The sequence below is a fragment of the Gigantopelta aegis genome, chromosome 9, assembly GCF_016097555.1.
Source record: "Gigantopelta aegis isolate Gae_Host chromosome 9, Gae_host_genome, whole genome shotgun sequence".
Classification (NCBI taxonomy): Eukaryota; Metazoa; Mollusca; class Gastropoda; order Neomphalida; family Peltospiridae; genus Gigantopelta; species Gigantopelta aegis.
This window is the reverse complement of record NC_054707.1, coordinates 74,412,807-74,434,895: the sequence shown is the minus strand read 5'-3', so window position 1 is coordinate 74,434,895 and position 22,089 is coordinate 74,412,807. Positions and strand designations below refer to the sequence as shown.

The 22,089-nt window shown below is 35.9% G+C and overlaps 1 protein-coding gene across 4 annotated transcripts in view; it reads left to right on the top strand.

The window, feature by feature from the left end:
- The window catches only part of LOC121381374 (ras and EF-hand domain-containing protein homolog), a 69,482-nt gene extending 49,096 nt beyond the window's left edge, over positions 1-20,386 (top strand). For all 4 annotated transcript variants that reach the window (XM_041510661.1, XM_041510660.1, XM_041510659.1 and 1 more), the window contains 8 exons: positions 611-741; positions 2,419-2,625; positions 4,322-4,460; positions 9,142-9,223; positions 11,102-11,216; positions 12,541-12,660; positions 16,124-16,200; positions 19,062-20,386. In XM_041510661.1, the coding sequence (XP_041366595.1) occupies positions 611-741; positions 2,419-2,625; positions 4,322-4,460; positions 9,142-9,223; positions 11,102-11,216; positions 12,541-12,660; positions 16,124-16,200; positions 19,062-19,158 (968 nt within the window). In that variant the 3' untranslated portion in view covers positions 19,159-20,386. The remainder of the gene's footprint in view (positions 1-610; positions 742-2,418; positions 2,626-4,321; positions 4,461-9,141; positions 9,224-11,101; positions 11,217-12,540; positions 12,661-16,123; positions 16,201-19,061) is intronic.
- The last annotated feature ends 1,703 nt before the right edge of the window (positions 20,387-22,089 follow it).

Below are 22,089 nucleotides of genomic sequence, written 5' to 3'. Positions count from 1 at the left end.
GAAGAGATGAGGTGCAGTATTGGCTATTACAAGTATTAGAACGAGCAGAAACACGTTGGGGATACAAATACTGATATTGTAAACACGAAAATGTATTTAGTATGTTATTTGAGTGGTCAAAAAAGATTATTACTCGTAAATATGCAAAGAAAAATACATTTTAATCAAACAGATGTGATGGAATTAAAATAGTTCAAGCAAGAAACTAAGTTTTAGCCAGAAATCTCTTTCTTAGTTGTAAGGCGGACAAGTATTTTTAAACTTTCTGCTTGTTAGGGGCGGGGGTTTTGTTGTATTTTATGGATGTGTTGGGGGTTTTTCGTTTCGCGCTAGAAGTATTTTAGCGTTGGAAATACAATTAAAATACTTTGTTTAAAGGTATACAAAATGTGTAACATAAGGGCATAACCAATTCGCTCATTTCTGTGAATTTTAGCACATTGTATTTACTTAATCGGTTAACATAATTATTTTACTTGGGAATTTAACAAAATAAAAAGGGTTTTAAATTATTATCAGATGGTTTGGACACAGATATTCAAATAGGTTTTTATGTCCTAAACCAAATTAACAATCAAACGAGTTGGACAATCCTTAATTGTACTCACAGATAGCGGCCACTCCACCATGCGGGACTTCAACGAACTGGACACGGAGTCGGAGTGCACGAGCGTCAGCTGTGAGGAACGAACGCGAAGACGACACAAGAAACTGAAGCCGGGATACCTCGGAGAGGAGGATGTGAGTAGACATTTCTTGTAGAATTAATTTTCATCCTTCCCAGTCTTTTATGGGTGTATACTATCAAATCAAATTCCATAGACGACAATAGTAAAATATGTGGTTAAAACTCCTACCTGCTGCGTATCAATCAACATAAACGCCACGAATATAAATACTACCACCCATCATCCTTAAAGTGAATCAGAAAAAATTGGGGGTCAAGCTGCTCATTCCTGAGATAACGGGTAGCGTCTATGACTATCTTAGTTCCGCACAAAATTCGAGTACTTGTTTTTTACACGTACCCATACATGTTTCAAGCACAAGGCTACTTGGCACAGTGGTACTAGATGAAATAAAATTGCATACATTTTTTGCCCAGATGAAGCTATTTGTTTTTACAACTAACACACATTTATCACCAATCACAGAACTTGTGGTGTTCACTTCTCTATCAAAAGTTCGGTGCACCTCGAACTTTGACCCAGCCGGAAGTTATTTGGTTTAGTACTAACTGATCAGTCAACCATTTAATACATGCTTATGTTCAAGCAAAACCTTCTTGAGTGTGTACATGCCCTTGTTCTCCAGACACGCTCTGTCTCTGAAAGTTTCATGACTTTTACTCTAAATTTTAATTTGATCTATCTGTGATATTTGTATTTTTTGCACAGTTCTTTACATTGTGTTTTCATTTAACTGTTGAATTTTTATATTGATGTTGATCATCACATTATTGTTGCATTTACCATAGTTTGACACCCAATAGCCGATGCATTTGTCGTGCTGGGGTGTCGTTAAACATCTATTCTATTCTGTTCTGTTCTGTTCTGTTGTGTTCTATTCTGAAAGTTTTAGATTATGTTTGCTTTGTTAGTCTAAGCCTTGCATGCATCGGTTTTATTGGACAATGGAGAGAGTAAGCATCATCTCAGGATGTAGCTCAGCTTGTAGAGCGTCTGTCTAAGGTGCTGGGTTGGAAGGAATGAATCCCTTTATGGACCCATTCTCTGATTGGTTTTCCCCCATCGTAACCAGTACCATACGACTGGAATATAAAACATATATTATACGTTGTCCTGTCTGTGGGGAAAGTACATATAAACGGGCCCTTGCTGCTAATGAAAGCATGTAGTAGGTTTCCTCTAAGACTGTGTCACACATTACCAAATGCTTGACATTCATTGGCCGATAATAATGAATCAATTAATATGCTCAAGTGGTCTTGTTAAGCAAAACTAAATTTTACTCATCCTTTCATTGTACATCGGACAGATCTGGGGCCTAATTCACTAAACTCTCGCAACTTTGCGATCTCGCAGTGCAATGCTAAAAGACTTGTAAAGAGGATGCTTTGTTGTCTAACAGAGCCTAAGAGACCTTTGTGAATTAGGCCCCAGGACTGGGAATAGAGCGATAGACTGGTCCTGTGATCGGCCACAAAAGTGAGAGCACCATTATTCCGTGGACACCACTCTACACATCTACTTCCTTTTGTATGTTGTGTATTATGTAAATTTATAGACGTTTTAAATCGATTTTTGTGAAATAAGACAATCTAAGAAAACAAAAATTACCCCGAATTTTAAAATCACAAAAACGGTATCAACAACATATTTACAGTTTAAAAAGAAAACAAAAGGTGAAAGTTACTTTTATGTTGTACTAGCAAGACGAATTCTCATCTGATTACAGGAGTGTGAATCTCATGATGAACTAGACACTGACAATGAGGAATTGACAGACGCAGATCTCTTCAAGATGGTGCAGACGAAGAAACTTGGTTCTGCCGGAAGTCGAGGATCTCGCGGAAGTCTCCGATCTTTACCGAGAGACGGAAGCCGATCTCCCAAAACTGGCCGGAAGTCTATGCGCCGACAACTACCGACGTCACCACAAGATGTACTTGTTGTTTGTTTTTACTTCCTAAAAACAGTTTGTCCCAACTACAAATATTTAATTATTTTACTTGGGAATTGAACAAAATAAACAGGGTTTTAAATGATTATCAGATGGTATGGACACAGCTATTCAAATAGGTTTTTATGCCCAAAAATAATCATTTATATCAATATAGGCTATGACGGTTGTGTCAGGTGTTCCACTTTATATTTATGTAAATGAAAAACATATTCTGAAGTAATGTTTTAAAAAAAAAATTATTACTCAAATATGCTACAAATTACTAGTAAAATATTCCTTTTTTTTGACGTAGCTTAATAACATTCTGTAGCAAATTATGCAATATGCAATTAATATTTCATCATCTTTCGTCGGACATATCTTGAACTGGTTTGATAGACACATCTGATATAAACAGTTATTATTTTAATGTAAATAAGTACGATTTAGTATATATTTATGTTCAGTGATGTTTGTTACTTCATATGGGGCAGGATGTGGCTTAGTGGATAGATCACTCTCGATAATCTCGAATTTTGTTCCATAATACCCAGAGCTACATCGTACATGGTACATCGAATGCCATAATATGTAATGTCAATTGAAAAGTGCATATAAAAGGGAATTTACCGCATTATTGGTAGTGGTCTATGTGGTGACAGCAAGTTTCCTCTTTTTCTGTCGACAGTGTAGAAATATTCATTTTAGTTACAATAAGCTAAAGTGTCGTTAAACAAACATCCTTAGATGTGTTTTCTTTCCAAGTGGCCATTGTTTAAAATGTGCAAGCAGAGTGTTCTGTCTCTTCCTTTCTCTCTCTCTCTCTCTCTCTCTCTCTCTCTCTCTCTCTCTCTCTCTCTCTCTCTCTCTCTCTCTCTCTCCCCCCGCCTCCTGCCCCCCTCCCTCCCTCTCTCTCTCTCTCTCTCTCTCTCTCTCTCTCTCTCTCTCTCTCTCTCTCTCTCTCTCTCTTTTTACCATAGTTTGACACCCAATAGCCGATGTATTTTTCGTGCTGGGGTGTCGTTAAACATTCATTCATTCATTCATTCATTCATTCTCTCTCTCTCTCTCTGTCTCTCTTTCCCTCTCTCTCTCTCTCATTCTCTCTCCGTCTCTCTCTCTCTCTCTCTCTCTCTCTCTCTCTCTCTTTCCCTCTCTCTCTCTCTCTCTCTCTCTCTCTCTCTCTCTCTCTCTCTCTCTCTCTCTCTCTCTCTCTCTCTCTCTCTTTACCATAGTTTGACACCCAATAGCCGATGTATTTTTCGTGCTGGGGTGTCGTTAAACATTCATTCATTCATTCATCCATTCATTCATTCATTCTCTCTCTCTCTCTCTCTCTCTCTCTCTTTCTCTGTCTCTCTCTCTTTCCCTCTATCTCTCCGTCTCTCTCTCCGTCTCTCTCTCTCTCTCTCTCTCTCTCTCTCTCTCTCTCTCTCTCCCATAGTTTGACACCCAATAGCCGATGTATTTTTCGTGCTGGGGTGTCGTTAAACATTCATTCATTCATTCATCCATTCTCTTCTCTCTCTCTCTCTCTCTCTCTCTCTCTCTCTCTCTCTTTCCCTTTATCTCTCCGTCTCTCTCTCTCTCTCTCTCTCTCTCTCTCTCTCTCTCACACACACACACACACATTGAGGATGTGTCGTTAAACATTTCCTTCCTTTCCTTGCACGTCTCGGTGTATTGTGTGTTACAGCAGCTGAGTTGTCGGATAAACCGCGAGCCGGAGCGGATGTACAAGGTGGTGCTGGCCGGGGACGCGGCGGTGGGCAAGTCGAGTCTCATCATGCGGCTGTGTAAAGGGAAGTTCGTCAACAACCTCAGCTCAACACTAGGTGCGTAGACCACACGTAAACAATCGTGTCTTGTAGATTTGTGCTAATAAGCATAAGTATGATGTTTGTATCAGGGTTCAGCAGACGTGTATACAGGGAAATTATTAGTCCATGGGCCAGATACCGAAACCCTCCCCCCCCCCTCCCCCCCCTAGGGATTTTTGGAGACAAGTATTTTTAGATACCTCATTATATATGAATTTAATATCTGCTTGTCTGCAGCAAAAATGTTGGTGGATTAAAAAAATATCGCCATTTGAATGGGAGTACCGTTGCACATTTTGTGTCCCAAAAACACTATATTGAAAAATTAAATATAGTGATAAAGTTGTCATCCATATAAATTTTTAACAGATATAAGGCCAAAATGAATGATATTCATCCTATACTAGATGTTAATAGTAACAAACCCAATAACAATGCAATATGTGGTATGAATAATGATATACTCATCAGCAAAAGTTAAGCAATGCCTGAAATGCATTATTTTCTATATTTACACATATTTTGGGCTGCTTGAACCTTTTACTATTAAACTGCACTGTATTTAATATACTGAGGCAGCATTATTCAAATATGGTTCAGTCTATCTGCCTATACTATACTCAACAAAATTAATTAAGGTCCAATAGATATTTTAGCATTTTCCTTTAAATATGGGGGAAAATACAACTTCTTCCGTTGAAAGTTGTCAGCATTGTGGCATGTTCTTAAACTTAATGACTTAAATAACAATTCTGAGGGAACACAATGACAAAAAACATTCTGAACAAATGTTTAACAAATACTTGCCTAATGCTCATTTCAATATTGTTCATAAGTATGTGAAATCCCAGTGTTTTTTGCATGTATAACCAGTAAAAGTTTACTGAAACAATGTATAGAAGCCATATATATGACCAAAACATGCTAAAATGATATGACAGTGACAAAGAATTATATTATAATATAAGAAAGTTTACTAGCTCTTAATTAATTTTGCTGAGTATACATGTATGTGCATCAATATTATGAATATGTCCCTCTTTACTAAACACCAGTGTTAAAAATTTAAAACATAAGTTTTGTGTACCTACCATAATTTCTTTTGCATTACATGTACAAGTCATCTATCTCACAGAAGTTCATCTTATACTAGTCTGTGTTTGTAATATTTTTAGATTTGCCTTTATATTTGCATTGTGCTTAACTTATGCTCAAGTGTATAAATCAAATATTGTCTAGGATAGTTTTGACTTCCTTTCATATTCCTTTGCATTTTCATGCAATTAAAATATGTCTGTCATGTTCACAATTTCTGGTATTCTCCTTCTCCAGGCTCTGCTCTGGTTCCCCCATCAGTATGTCCATCAGCTCTCATGGTATCATATCACTATTTCATCTCTAGTGTGCCTTCTAAAATTTCTCAGCCATATGATCATTTGATTGGAGAATAGCCTGGTATGCGTGGCATGACTGATACCAAATGACAACTTGGCAATTTGTTCTCTTTATGTGCATTCTCAGAGCATTCTCAGTGAATACATACATGTAGAGTGGGGAAGGCTGATTTATACTCTACTGTAGTTCAATATTATCATCCTTGGTTTGGCAACAAACATTTCCAGATATTTGTCAAGTCATGATTTGTTTTGTATGTTATTTGCATCTGTACTCCCATAGAGAAGGTATATGAAATGATCTGCTTCTTAAATATATGAATATCAATTTTTGCTGAACTTCCATGAGCTAACAACATTTCAAGGAAGTCTTGGTGTTGCTTGAGAAGTTCAAAACCTCCAGTTTTTCATTCTGCATAAAAGCACTGTTGGTATCATAGCCAGTAATGGTAAGCACAGCTGGAATTGCTAGTTGGTGTCTTCCTGCATCCTTAATAATGCTGTGCACATCTATAAGATGCCTCTTGTTGCCAAATTGAGTGTATACAAATGTCCGTATCTGGGATGGTGAACTGGCAGTAATGTACAGACATTGAAGTATAATCTTTGTTTCTGCATTTTCTTGTGCACTTTACAACACCCTCAGACATGGTTTGCGTTTGAAACATGTACTTTGTCTCACAAATAGAACCCTCTTCCCAAGAAGATGAGGGCAGAGTTTTCTTTTTTTTCATTTAAATGATCTTCTAGTCCTTTAAGACTTTTGTAGGGAGTCAAGTGTGGCTTGGAAGAACTCCTTTCACATGAGAAATTTAGTGCCAAACCACGAATGCTGATATTATGCTACTGTGGATTAGTTGCAAACCTTCCATCCAGTAGATATTCCCTGAAAATATGCTGTACCAATAGAGCAAATTGGAAGAGAGCAAATTGCCATGGTCTCATATGGTATTAGTCATATCACGAAGTCCAGGGTATTCCTCAACCACATAGAAATGGCTGAGAAATGTCCAAAGAAATACTGAAGCTGAATTGGATGGTTTGTGATCTGATAACAAAAGCTTTTGACATACTGAGGGAGGAACAAGAGCAAAGGCCCAGAGGACAAAATAAGAAATTACAGATATTGTGAACATAACAGACATTATATTTGAGTCAGATGATAAGACTGAAATAGGAAAGAAAGTCAAGTACTAGATATGCCTGATGACTATATCTGATGTCAATTATATAAACCTAAGCATAAATTAAGCACAATTTAAATACAAATATGTTTTTAAAAATAGTACAAACTTCTGTTAGATAGATGAATTGTAAATGTTTTAACACACATGCCGAGGAAAGGTACTTATAATTGGTTGGTACTAAGAACAGAGGGACATCTTCATAAATTTGTGAGCATAGTATATAAACTCCATATACTTAACCATATTTGAATAATGAAGCTTCAATATGCTATAGAAAAAAGCCAGGTCAATTTGTTTTTTTAATAATAAAAACTTCAGGCAATCCTAAGTATGTGTATACATAGAAATTAATACATTTCTGGCATTGCTTACTAGTAACTTATTTTGAGAAGTATATAAGTATTCATACCTCATATTATATTGTTTTGTAATTGTTATTAACATCTACTTAATAGAATAAAAGGAAGGCTGTAGAAATAGAAAATTGTAAACTTCACATATATCATATTTGGGTCACATAAAATGATTGAGAATTGGGAATGAAAGTTAGATTTTTATAGTACGTGCTAGATATTTGCCTGATAACAATATTCTATGTAGATATCAAATATATACACCAAAACGTAAGTTAAGCATAATATAAATAGAACTGCAATTCTAAAATATTACAAAAAGCAACAAAAAACCGAGCTATTGTAAGATGAACTGTTGTGAGACAGATAAATTGTATATGTAATGCAGACTTGCCTAGAATGGTATGTAAATTCACTTTTTATGTTTGTAAGACTTGTGTGTAATATAAAAATATTCAAAATATCCATGTAAATGGTTTAGACAGCATGTACTGCACCATATTTAAGTAATGCTGCCTTCAGATATTAAATACAATACAATAATAAAAGGATCAGAATGTTTTAGGTACAGTATGTATATATACACATGTACATAGAGAATTACGTATATCGGGAACTGTGTAACTTTTGCTGGTGAGTATACCCCCGGTACTATATCCATACCACATATATTGCATTGCTTTGTGGTTTGTTGTTATGAACATGTAATTTAGCATGAATAGCATTCATAATTTGGTCTTAAACCTGTTCAAAATATGTCTGGATGTTAACTTGAACATTGCCATGCAGTTTTTTCATATACTACGTTTGTAATACTCAGGACATTTCAAATTCATTGACTCACCATGCTTAGTCAGATGCCAAAAATGTATTAATGTTTTGGTGGAATACATTCACCAGTAACCCAGTTTTAAAGTAAAAGCAGTGATATAGTCCAGAATTATTTTCAAATATTTTGGAAAATTATGTGGAACATTCACCTTGATCAGACATTTGCCCTGTTAAAAATAAATAGGGTGCCTACACTCAAACGTGCCCTACAGGCACACCCACCAACAGATTGCCTGCAGACAAGCTGATTTGAATATGTCTATGGATAGGCTTCAAAGATATACTCATCCTGAAAAATCCCGGGGGGGGGGGGGGGGGGGGGGGCTATAGTGGGCCCACGGTCTATATGCAGTTAGGTGTCTAGACTAGCGAGTGACGTTTCTAGGAGTTCCTGCAAAATGTTTTTGTTTTTTTATTCGCTTTAAGCGTGGGGGGGGGGGGGGGGGGGGGGGGTTAATCACTGAACTCCTTCCTGTTTAAATATGTGAAACATGTCTCACACTGCGAGTCGTCCTAAGATTGCGAGTCGTCGTATGAAGATATATTGTCCTAGTGGCAGTTATCCTATAAAGGAAGCACCTGACGGTGATTCATGAAAAAAAATCACCACTTTGCCAAATTGCCCTTTTAACTCCGTCTTGTGCTGACATACGATTTTGATTAGTATAAGTATATCATTACAGAATGATATGTATCAGCGTGTTAAGCTATAGACATGTAACTGTAAGCAGAATCGTAGCTTCCTAGGACTCTCCAGTCTTTCTCAAGTCACAACCCTTGATAATTAAACAAATAATGATTCATCTACTATCACTTGTTTCACGCTTACGGGTGTCCCTCTCTCACCAACCAAAATTCTGAACACTGGCTTTAAGTTTATTAATTTCTAAAAGTTAGTAAAGGATGATCTGTTTAATTTGTTTTACTTCAGGTGTTGACTTTCAAACAAAGGTAATTGAAGTTGATGGAAGAATCGTTGCTCTGCAGCTTTGGGACACTGCTGGTCAGGAAAGGTATGATAGTACTGTCAGTAATAATGGGCCGAATTTACAACACCTGTTTGTGTCTTACACGTGCGCATCTTCATAAATCAAGGCTAATATTCGTTCCTCGTATTCAGCCTTGATACATGTCGTCAAGAAATCGTGCCACAAAATGCTTAAATTTCATTGGATGCGATGAGATCTGATTGCAACGAATCGCAACGCTCCTTATAAATTCCCTTGTTATTGTAAACAAAGATGGCAGCGTTAGCGTCCGGCGGTTAATTTTTGATATTGCTTTCAAGATTGTCACATGTTACCGATGCTGTGATTGGTCAGCGATGTCATCGTGTAAGGGACATAATCGGTGTTACAAATTTTCTTCCAATAGAGGGCGCTAGTAGTGGATATCAGTAATCTTGACTACATGTATCAAGGCTGAATACGAGGAACGAATATTAGTCTTGATTTATGAAGATGACACGCGCGTAACTACATACATTTACAATGCTTAAACACCTGTTTGTGTCTTACACGCGCGTAACTACATACATTTACAATGCTTAAACACCTGTTTGTGTCTTACGTGTCTTACACGCATGTAACTACATACATTTACAATGCTTAAACACCTGTTTGTGTCTTACACACATGTAACTACATACATTTACAATGCTTAAACACCTGTTTGTCTTACACACATGTAACTACATACATTTACAATGCTTAAACACCTGTTTGTGTCTTACACACATGTAACTACATACATTTACAATGCTTAAACACCTGTTTATGTCTTACACACATGTAACTACATACATTTACAATGCTTAAACACCTGTTTGTCTTACACGCGTGTAACTACATGCATTTAAAATGCTTAAACACCTGTTTATGTCTTACACGCGTGTAACTACATACATTTACAATGCTTAAACACCTGTTTATGTCCTACACGCTGGTAACTACATACATTTACAATGCTTAAACACCTGCGAAGAAAAAAAACAGGCTTCGGAAATTCGGCCCAATGTGTTTACAACAGTTCATGATGTCCCTACAATGTTTTCGATTCTCCCGTCTCACAGAGAACGCCTCTGTAGAGTATGTTATAATAAACACAGGCATTTGATTGTAAATTAATTAATATTGTAGTGATATCAGCTGAGTCAATAACAATTTTATTGATTGGCAATATGTTTCTTGGGACATGACTGTCTAGAATTGTTGGGAGAGTAAAACTAACATCTGGTGGCAAATGGGAAAACCTAGTCTTTTTTATTGCTCTTAACTGCATTTGTGATCCGGCGACTTGGAATGCAACCATATGGCATCTAACGGTGTTTGTTATACCAGACCATTGTTATGAATTCGATTTGAAAGCGTCGTTGTATTTACATAATACTAAAGAGAAGGCAATTTGTCCAGAACGATTTTCTCTAAACATGGCATATAAAACTCCTGTTTAGATTTGTACTTTGTGCAGATGAAATGAGATGCTCAATTCGAAAATAATTAGCCATATTTGTTTGACTAGAGTATTTATAAAGCGAACGCTAGCAATGCTAGCGTAAAATATTTAAATATTTAAAAAAAAACCAAAACACCAAATTTTTTTTGGGAGGATTGTGGATTGCGGAAATATTTTAGAAGTATATGGGCATATGGGCCACCTCCTGAAAAAGGCACCCCAATAAAACATAATTGGTACATAATGTATATATAGAAGAATATACGAATAAAATATGTTGAATGCGTCGTTAAATGAAACTTGTTTTTGTTTTCTTTCGGGAACGCTAGCGATAGTTAATTATCGTGTATACTGCATTTGTTGCAAGCGTCCGCCCTCCTGAACACACCTTGATGTTTGTTCTTCACTCAGTAGCTCTGTAATATTTATTTATATAGATTTCGAAGCATCGCTAAGTCCTACTTTCGACGTGCAGATGGCGTGTTGTGTCTGTATGACGTCACATACGAGAGGTCGTTTCTGAATATCCGTGATTGGATCGAGGCTATAGAGGTACATTTCTAAATATTACCATTATTTTTAACGTTATTTTAAAAGTATGTACTTTATTATTATTATTATTAATCTTTTCTATAAATAAAATTAAATATGTTATGAAAAGATTTACAAAAATATTGATTTTGATTTGTATTATTTTATAATTTATTATTTGGTTAACTTAGATTGTAATGGACATATCTATTTATAGTTTAGTAAAAAAAAACAATTACTTAATTTATTTGAGAAGACAACATTCATTGTTCAGTTGTATTTCTAGTGAAATAACTAAAATGTTCTTATTTAATACATATTATTATTCAAATTTAGTTTTATTAGTTGTTATGTTTATACGTCAGTATTCACATATTTTCTGCTATCATTTATATTTTTACTTTTATTTGTTAAATCAAAAGCTCCAAATCAAAATGGCAACTTCGAAAATCTACACAAAATTCTCTAGGGCAGGTTTTACTTCATACTATTTTCTGTACAAACTCTGAGATATGTGACTTGATACTGTTTTCTAAACGATCTCTAATGTAATTTTACTTCACTTCACCCTGTTTTCTATACAAATGCTTTCAAGAAATTTTTCCACATCGTTCGAATTTTTAAACAAGCTCTTTAAAGATATTTCGCTTCATACTACATGTACTATCTATAGAAATTTCAAGTGGGATTTCAAGTCATACTATTTTGTTTACACAGATTCCATTAGAGTTTGTTTAAAGGAAACAGTATGAATTGCTTCATGCTCGTGTGTGTACAAGCTTTAATGGAGATTCTTTTTCATACTATCTTCTATATTGGTTTTGAAGGAGATTCACTTTATACTATTCACTATACGCACTATAAAAACGGTTTCTGTTCGTACTCTTTCTACACAAGTTCTATTGGGAGATTTCACTTCATATTATTTTCAGTATAAACTTTGAGGAACATTTCACTTCATTTCTACCGTAAAGGAAATGTCACTGTTTATTATAAATATTTTCTATACCAATTATAACACAGATTATTTTCATACTACTTTTTATACCGACTCCATGGGAGCTTTTATTCTTAATATAATATCTTTGTTACAAAAACTCTTCTGAATGTTCTACTACATAATTCAATTGATACTATTATATAATCTATGCAAACACTAAATGACGATTTTTCTTTAAAGGATTTCTGTACAAACTCCAGTGGAGATTTCACTACATCCTATTTCAGTTCTGACTTGTTATGTCCACCAGTACGATTCAGGAACATCTAGCGTGTTATGTCCACCAGTGCGATTCAGGAACATCTAGCGTTCTGGTTTTTAACTTGTATGCTGTTTTCTATGCAGGACGGAGCCCAGAAAAGAATACCAATCATGTTTGTTGGGAACAAAATCGATGCTCGTCAGGAGATGGAACAGCAAGGAAGAAGAGTTGTCACTTATGCTGATGGTCAAAGACTGGCCAGGGTGAGTACAACTCCCTTAATGCTTTAAACATGACATTAGGAAAAAACAAAGAAATGTTTTATGTAACGATGCGTTCCACACATTTTATTTATGGTTATATGGCGTCAAACATATGGTGAAGGACCACACAGATAATGAGAGAAGAAACCCGCTGTCGCCACTTCATGGGCTACTATTTTCGATTAGCAGCAACGGATCTTTTATCTGCACCATCCCACAGACAGGGTAGTACATACCACGGCCTTTGGTACACAGGCTGGAACGAGAAATAGCCCAATGGGCCCACTGATGGGGATCGATCCCACACGACCGCGCATCGAGCGAGCGCTGTACCACTGGACTACGTTCCGCTCATGACATTAGGAAGTATATATCTGGTGATATTAAATATGTGTGAAATTATTCCATTAAACTATAAAGTTACTACCTGTAGTTTTGCATAAAAGGGATTCACAACAAACACCACACCAATATTACCAACGTAAACAGTAACACATTTCACGGGCAGAAATGTATAATTTGAGAAAAACGTTATAATTAATCCAAGGTTAAACAAAGGTCCATTAGCAGAACATATTTTTCATATAATGTGTAATAGAACACACATTTTATTTTTTTGCCAAAAAATATACATTTTGTAGGCATACATACATATTTATATATAAAATAATATAATGTGCACACTGCGGGGAATGGTATGTAGCATCGGGTTACAATCGATAAAATTCTATAGTAAATGGGTAATGCATGCATAGCAATAATATACTATAATAACATATGTCATGTATCAATGTTGTCTGTTCTATGCGTGGTAGCAGTTTTCAAATATTTACACAATTTAATTAGCTGTTTTGAATTGTCGCTGGACAGTAGTTGCGTTAATTTAAATGTTGATGGTTTATTGTAATAAAAAGGTTTAATATATTTATCTCTTATGTTACTGAAGAAAGGACACACTAGAACAAAGTGATATTCGTCTTCTACTACATTCGTATTGCACAGACGACAAATTCTATTATTCCTGTCAATATTGTGGTATCTGCCCGTTTCTATAAAGAGATTATGGGAAGATAATCTATATTTACTCAAAATATGTTTGTATTTCAAGGCAATAGGTTTCTGCAGATAAGGTTGTTAGCAATAATTATTAACAACAAATTTGTATAACAGACATTTTGGAGAATCGTTGAATACAGCATACATAGATTGGATAAATTGATCAGTCATTCTCTGTTTGAATAGTAATATAAATGTATTGCGATTTTCTACATTTTGATTATACCATATGTGACCAAAACCATTAGTGAGAAATAGGTCTCTTATATGACTAACCCAGTTAACAGAACGTGGTTTTCTTATGCACTCGTCATATAGTGTTTTATAACACTCTTTCAAAATACAGTTATCTGTATTCAACAAATTTATCCAATATTTAACCATACGGATGTTCCTACTTATGTACAAAGGTGATCTACCTAATTCAAAATAGACCATTATATTAGTAGTGCTCCTTTTCACGCCTAAAATACGTTTACAGAATTGTAAATGTAGGATCTCGTGACTATTTGATTTGTTAAAACCCCAAACTTCACAGCCATAATTTAAAATACTACTAATATATGTATCAAACAGTGATAGTAATGTTTCTGCATTTAAGAAAGAGTTACTAGTTTTACCAAATAGAGCAGCCATAGCTTTTCTACCTTGGTTGCATATTACCTTCTGAGCGGTATTAAATTTTCCATTATAATGAAAGAAAGAAATGTTTTATTTAACGACGCACTCAACACATTTCATTTACGGTTATATGGCGTCAGACATATGGTTAAGGACCACACAGATTTTGAGAGGAAACCCGCTGTCGCCACTACATGGGCTACTCTTTCCGATTAGCAGCAAGGGATCTTTTATTTGCGCTTCCCACAGGCAGGATAGCACACACCATGGCCTTTGTTGAACCAGTTATGGATCACTGGTCGGTGCAAGTGGTTTACACCTACCCATTGAGCCTTGCGGAGCACTCACTCAGGGTTTGGAGTCGGTATCTGGATTAAAACTTCCATGCCTCGACTGGGATCCGAACCCAGTACCTACCAGCCTGTAGACCGATGGCCTAACCACGACGCCACCGAGGCCGGTCCATTATAATGAAAACAGACTCCAAGATAGTTAAAACTGTCAACAATTTCTAAATCGGTTTCGTGGTACACAATGTCCACCTTTCATCAGGTTTCACATTTCCACCTTTTCTGAATACTACAATTTTACTTTTATTAATATTTACTTTTAAATTCCATTTGTTTGAGTATACATGTATATACAAAGTGTCTAACATACTCTGCAATTCAGGCGCACTTTCGGAAAACAATATTGTATCATCGGCATACATCAGTAGACAAAGATGAAGCATATTTAACTGGTATAGTTGGTCGGTGGAATTTAACAAATAAAGAAAACAAGAATGGCGAAAGAGCTTCTCCTTGAATTAGACCGGATTTGTACCAGAAGGATTCAGATATATTTCCCTGATATTTCACACATGATTTTATCTGACCATACATTGATTTTACAACATTTACAAGCTTGCTATTTGATCCTAATTTATAAATTTTTAGCTACAATGCCTTATGCTCAACTGTATCAAATGTTTTACTAAAGTCAATGAAAGCACAATAGAGTCTTTTTTTTACTGCCAAGCGTAATAGTTATAAGACTCTGCAGCGCAAAAATAGCGTCAACTGTGCTAAAACCGGGCTTAAACCCAAACTGTGCATCAGATATAATATTGTAGGTTGAACTCACATTCAATAATCTATTATTTACCGGCCTCGGTGGCGTCGTGGTAGGCCATCGGTCTACAGGCTGGTAGGTACTGGTTTCGGATCCCAGTCGAGGCATGGGATTTTTAATCCAAATACCGACTCCAAACCCTGAGTGAGTGCTCCGCAAGGCTCGATGGGTAGGTGTAAACCACTTGCACCGACCAGTGATCCATAACTGGTTCAACAAAGGCCATGGTTTGTGCTATCCTGCCTGTGGGAAGCGCAAATAAAAGATCCCTTGCTGCTAATCGGAAGAGTAGCCCATGTAGTGGCGACAGCGGGTTTTCTCTCCAAATCTGTGTGGTCCTTAACCATATGTCTGACGCCATATAACCGTAAATAAAATGTGTTGAGTGCGTCGTTAAATAAAACATTTTCTTTCAATAATCTATTATTTAAAATTGTTGTGAACAATTTTGATAAGTGGCTCATGAGCGTGATACCTCTATAATTATTTACATCGTTTTTATCACCCATTTTAAACACAGGAATAATTGTGCCATTGCACCAATTTTCGGGAAAGATGCCAGAGTCTAAAATAACATTAAAAAGTTTACATAGTATAGGCAGCATTATATCTTTACATTCAGCGAAAAACTCGTAATAATAATTTTGAATTTTATCATGGGTTTGATTTTCAGGAGTTTGAAGGTCTTTTCATTGAAACGAGTGCTAAAGATGGTACAAACATCTTGGAATCTGTTATTGAACTTACGAGGTAAGATACTGGAAATATTTTCATTTGTTTACACTGAGAACTTCAGCGAACAATGCTATAATTTTGTTTGTCAACTAACATCACAAAATGAACAAGGGGAGCTATAAGTTAACACGCATGTCCCATACACGCTAATACCCTATTATCGTGTAACACGCATGTCCCATACATTTTAATACCATATTAGTAAATTAATATTGTATGTTGTCTCAAATTTAAATTTTAATATTTATTTTTATATTAAAATTTGCAAAATGACTGCATTGTGCTAACTGCTTTAACAGTTGGTGCTGAGTGGTTAAACAGTTAATCGGTTAACTCCTAGTTAATGTTAATGGCATTTGAATAACTTGGCCCAGGAAAGTATAATCGACGAACTTGATTGTCTTTCACCTATTTTCATGCGCCATTAGATTATATACTACATCAAATCATAGTTTGAGCCAGTAGTTATAACAGTACTAAAGTATTCACGTGTATTTACACGAACGTATAATGTTTTAAATCAATCAGTGAATTTAAGGGCGGAATCGTTTCCATAGCTCACAGTCGCTCGCGCACAGATACAACATGGCATGATTTTGTGACCAGAGTATACTAGCGTTGTAACTGACTTATATACGTTTGAAATCCGTCACGGAACCTTGTAACTCTGATTATACAGTAAAGCGAATGTTCCACTCTCAGTGACGTAGTAAACTTGTAGAAGTGTTGTTCGAATGTACAGAAATATATGCCTCAGTTTTGAGGAAACAATGGGACATGGTGGGTACAGTACGTGTTCACTTCTTCCTTTTGACACAAACATTGAGGTGTACTTATCAATTCCTGGTAAAGAAACTAGCTGTACTTCCAGTTTTATTAAAAATGACCGCGATCTGTTAAAACCCTGTTCTCAAATTGTAAGAAAATGTCCAACTTTCGTACTGGTGGACATACCACGCTAGATGTTCCTGAATCGTACTGGTGGACATAACACGCTAGATGCCTCTGGATCGTACTGGTGGACATAACACGCCAGATGTTCCTGAATCGTACTGGTGGACATAACACGCCAGATGTTCCTGAATCGTACTGGTGGACATAACACGCCAGATGTTCCTGAATCGTACTGGTGGACATAACACGCTAGATGTTCCTGAATCGTACTGGTGGACATAACACGCTAGATGCCTCTGAATCGTACTGGTGGACATAACACGCTAGATGTTCCTGAATCGTACTGGTGGACATAACACGCTAGATGTTCCTGAATCGTACTGGTGAACATAACACGCTAGATGCCCCTGAATCGTACTGGTGGACATAACACGCTAGATGTTCCTGAATCGTACTGGTGGACATAACACGCTAGATGCCTCTGAATCGTACTGGTGGACATAACACGCTAGATGCCCCTGAATCGTACTGGTGGACATAACACGCTAGATGCCTCTGAATCGTACTGGTGGACATAACACGCTAGATGTTCCTGAATCGTACTGGTGGACATAACACGCTAGATGTTCCTGAATCGAACTGGTGGACATAACACGCTAGATGTTCCTGAATCGTACTGGTGGACATAACACGCTAGATGCCTCTGAATCGTACTGGTGGACATAACACGCTAGATGTTCCTGAATCGTACTGGTGGACATAACACGCTAGATGTTCCTGAATCGAACTGGTGGACATAACACGCTAGATGTTCCTGAATCGTACTAGTGGACATAACACGCTAGATGCCCCTGAATCGTACTGTTGGACATAACACGCTAGATGTTCCTGAATCGTACTGGTGGACATAACACGCTAGATGTTCCTGAATCGTACTGGTGGACATAACACGCTAGATGTTCCTGAATCGTACTGGTGGACATAACACACTAGATGTTCCTGAATCGTACTGGTGGACATAACACGCTAGATGCCTCTAAATCGTACTGGTGGACATAACACGCTAGATGCCTCTGAATCGTACTGGTGGACATAACACGCTAGATGCCCCTGAATCGTACTGGTGGACATAACGCGCTAGATGTTCCTGAATCTTACTGGTGGACATAACACACACGCTAGATGTTTCTGAATCGTACCGGTGGACATACCACGTTAGATATTCCTGAATCGTACTGGTGGACATAACACGCTAGATGTTCCTGAATCAACGCTTATATTATACTTTTTTCAATAAAAACAGTGCAAATGTTTGTCATACTCATGCTAACAGTCTTTATCCTATAACTTACCCATGTTATCCATGTCATAAACCCAAGTGATGATTGTAGTGTATAAACCCGGTTAATAATTGTACGCAAATTTGCAAGGTATCTAGGTAATGTATTGCTGTGAATAGGTCATTTGCTTACAAGCCAACAGAACATGTGTACCTGAGCGTAACGTTTTCAGAGATTTAGTGATATTAAAAAATACTCGTTACGAATCCTCTATTTATCCCTCGTAAATCTTCATTGGGAAGAATTGTTTTTATTTATTATGTTGGTTTTTAAATATATATATATATATATATATATATATATATATATATATATATAGGGGCGGGACGTAGCCCAGTGGTAAAGCACTCGCTTGATGTGCGGTCGGTCTGGGATCGATCCCAGTCGGTAAGCCCATTAAGCTATTTCTCGTTCCAGCCAGTGGACCACGACTGATATATCTACGGCCGTGGTATGTGCTATCCTGTCTGTGGGATGGGGCATATAAAATATATTTTGCTACTAACTGAATAATGTAGCGGGTTTCCGTTCTAAGACTATGTCAAAATGACCAAATGTTTGATATCCAATAGCCGATGATTAATACATCAATGTACTCTAGTGGTGTCGTTAAACAAAACAAACTTTTATTATATACTACAGGTTACTACGCACTAACGAAGATTTGGAAGTGAAGACAGTTGGAATGCAGTTACAGGACATGTCAGAAAAAAGATCAAGTTCTTGTTGCAGTCGCTAGGGACAATCTCCAAGTGTTCTGACGTCACAGTACTTGTGATTACATTACAAAGATTAAAGAAATCAGTCGTGAGATTTTGGTGCCAAATTTATGATCTCTGTTAAATATTTATCATTATGTCTAAAAAGAAAAAGAAAGAAATTTTTTCATAAAAGATAAAACATAAATCGCTCTTTTATGCATCAATATATTTATAACCCTTTGTTTTGTAGTACGTAAAATTGTTTATTATATTTGTGTTAAACATGTGTTATTATGTCTGAAAAGAAATAAAAACAAATTTTTGCATCAAAGTTAAACTATCAATCTCTTGATTTATTACTTTTATGCATCAATATATTTATAATCCTTTGTTTTGTAGTACGTAAAATTGTTTATTATATTTTTTAATTATTTTTATAGCACGTTTTACGAAACTATCACTACAAATTTATCACTGTGAAACTAGCTTTGCATTTACGTTCTGACGTCATTAGGTTTGGCGCTAAAATCGAACACGGTTTTCTTTAAGAATCTTGCAGTAATCACGTGGATTTATTTATAACAGAATGCTGGCCACTCTGTTGTTATTGTTGTATATCGTAGAACTAGCAATACATCTTGTTTTTTATTATGGACAATGTATAGCATGCCATTTAGGTAATCACGTTAGTGTTTAAATATGACAGATGAAGATATGTCTGTCTGCTGGGTAAAGTTAGTAGTGTTAGGGTCTCTTTTACATTTTCATAATCATTATACTGTCATTTATTCATTCATCATCATTGTAATTGTTGTATAGCATTTTGACTAACTTCATCAAAAATCATATTAAAATGCATGACATTCCAATTTGGTTGTTCAAAAAATAATGCTATTAGGATGGGTGATATGAACGACATAATATATGCTGGTTTAATGAGCTGGTGGAGTTACAGGGTGGGCGCACTTAGCGTATGCCCATTTATTTGTGTGGAATATCGGGGGAAATGTACTATGTAAAACCAGTCAGGACTCCAACAAAAAGAGGAATCTTTAAAGGCGCCACCAGTTAAAATGTCCTCTATCCGCCCATGTGACGAATAACTCTTAACGCACGAACAGCTCTATGTATATCAGCCGTTCGAAGGATGGAAGGAAATGGTTTATTTAACGACGCACTCAACACATTTTATTTACAATTATATGGCGTCGGACATATGGTTAAGGACCACACAGATATTTGAGGAAGAAAACCCGCTGTCGCCACTTCATGGGCTAATTTTTCCGATTAGCAGCAAGGGATCTTTTATATGCACCCTTCCATAGACATGATAGCACATACCACAGCCTTTGATGTACCAGTCGTGGTGCTCCGGCTGAAGCGAGGAATAGCCTAATGGGCTCATCGATAGGGATCGATCCCAAACCGACCGCGCATCAAGATAGCACTTTACCACTGTGCTACGTCTCTCCTCCCTCCCCCCCCCCCCCCCAGCCGTTCGATGACAAACCAGCATAATATATGAACAGAATCAATATTTTTAAAAATCAATTCTTGATGGCACTAGTGGCGTATTTGTATGAATGGTTAGTTCTGATGCAAATTCCTTTTGATGCATGGTTGGAGTTAAGGTTTTTTAAATTTAATAAAAAAAAATATAAAAAATTGGAAGTGGGGGAACCTTTACAAGCAGATTCCTTTCTTTGTACATGATTTGTTTTACTATTAAATATATTTTATAAGTGGTTGCGAATTGTTTCGTTTTATTCTGTAGTGGTGAGCATTGCAACGAATGGTCATCACCATCCCTTTGAGATAGGTCTTCGAACACTTTGTACATTGTTAAGCATTTTAGTGATTCTTTAACATTTACATATCATTATATTAAAAACAACTTTATATTCTTTGATTATTTTATATAGAATTGTGACTAGTCAGTTAAAGTTAATTACAATCATTATACTCTTTTATATACTTTTCTTAAGCACATTGTGTAGAACTTTACGTTACTCTATATATTACGTATGTTAATTTATATAATGTTAAATTGATCCGTAGCATTTTATTAATTCTGTTGTAATTGCCTATTTGTGATGATTATAAAATTATGTTTTAAATTTGTTGTCTGTAGTAATTAGATAAAATATTTATTTGTCAGAGCTCAAAATAACAAAAACAAACATGTAGACCATTTTACTGTGACAAATAATACCGTATTACATACAGTTATAAAGCAATATAAATTATTATAATGTGATAATCAAAATCACAATTGTTTTTTTTAGCAGAAGCGATGGCATTCGTTTTAAAAACTGATACCATAGCTAGATATCAGGTCCCAGTTATTCATAGCATTATAACTAAAGGCTAGCAACGGGATATGCATATATTTATGTTTTATATATACCGAACAAAAACAAAAAAGCGATTAAATATTAATAATTTTCTTTAAAGAAATTATTCATTTTGTACTCGATTAGCATTTGTGTCTATTGAAATGTCGTTAGGATATTTTAGACCCATTTTGGTAGTATCGAATGACCTTTATAATATATATATATTTAATCAGTATATCTGTAGATATTAAATGCTTCAAACTGATTACTATCGATACTTTAAATTAATTAACGGCCAGTGGATATTTTCCGCATTTTACTTCATTTACTAGTATTGTACTAAATGCTTTTGCCTTTGTTTTATAAAGCTTGCATTTTTAGTTAAAATTTACTCATTGTTTAGATATTATCTGTGATCAAAACGTGCTCACATATATAACACTAGCAAAAAATGACCAAAAAAGGTCTACTGGCCAATAACTAATTTTGTTTAGTATATTCTTTAACTTACTGGGTACCTTTACTAATGTTCAAACAGCTGATAGCTGTATTTTGTAGGATTTTGAATACATCTTCGTATATCAACAAACTTAACAATATTATAATTATTGCATTCACAACATGAATAATATA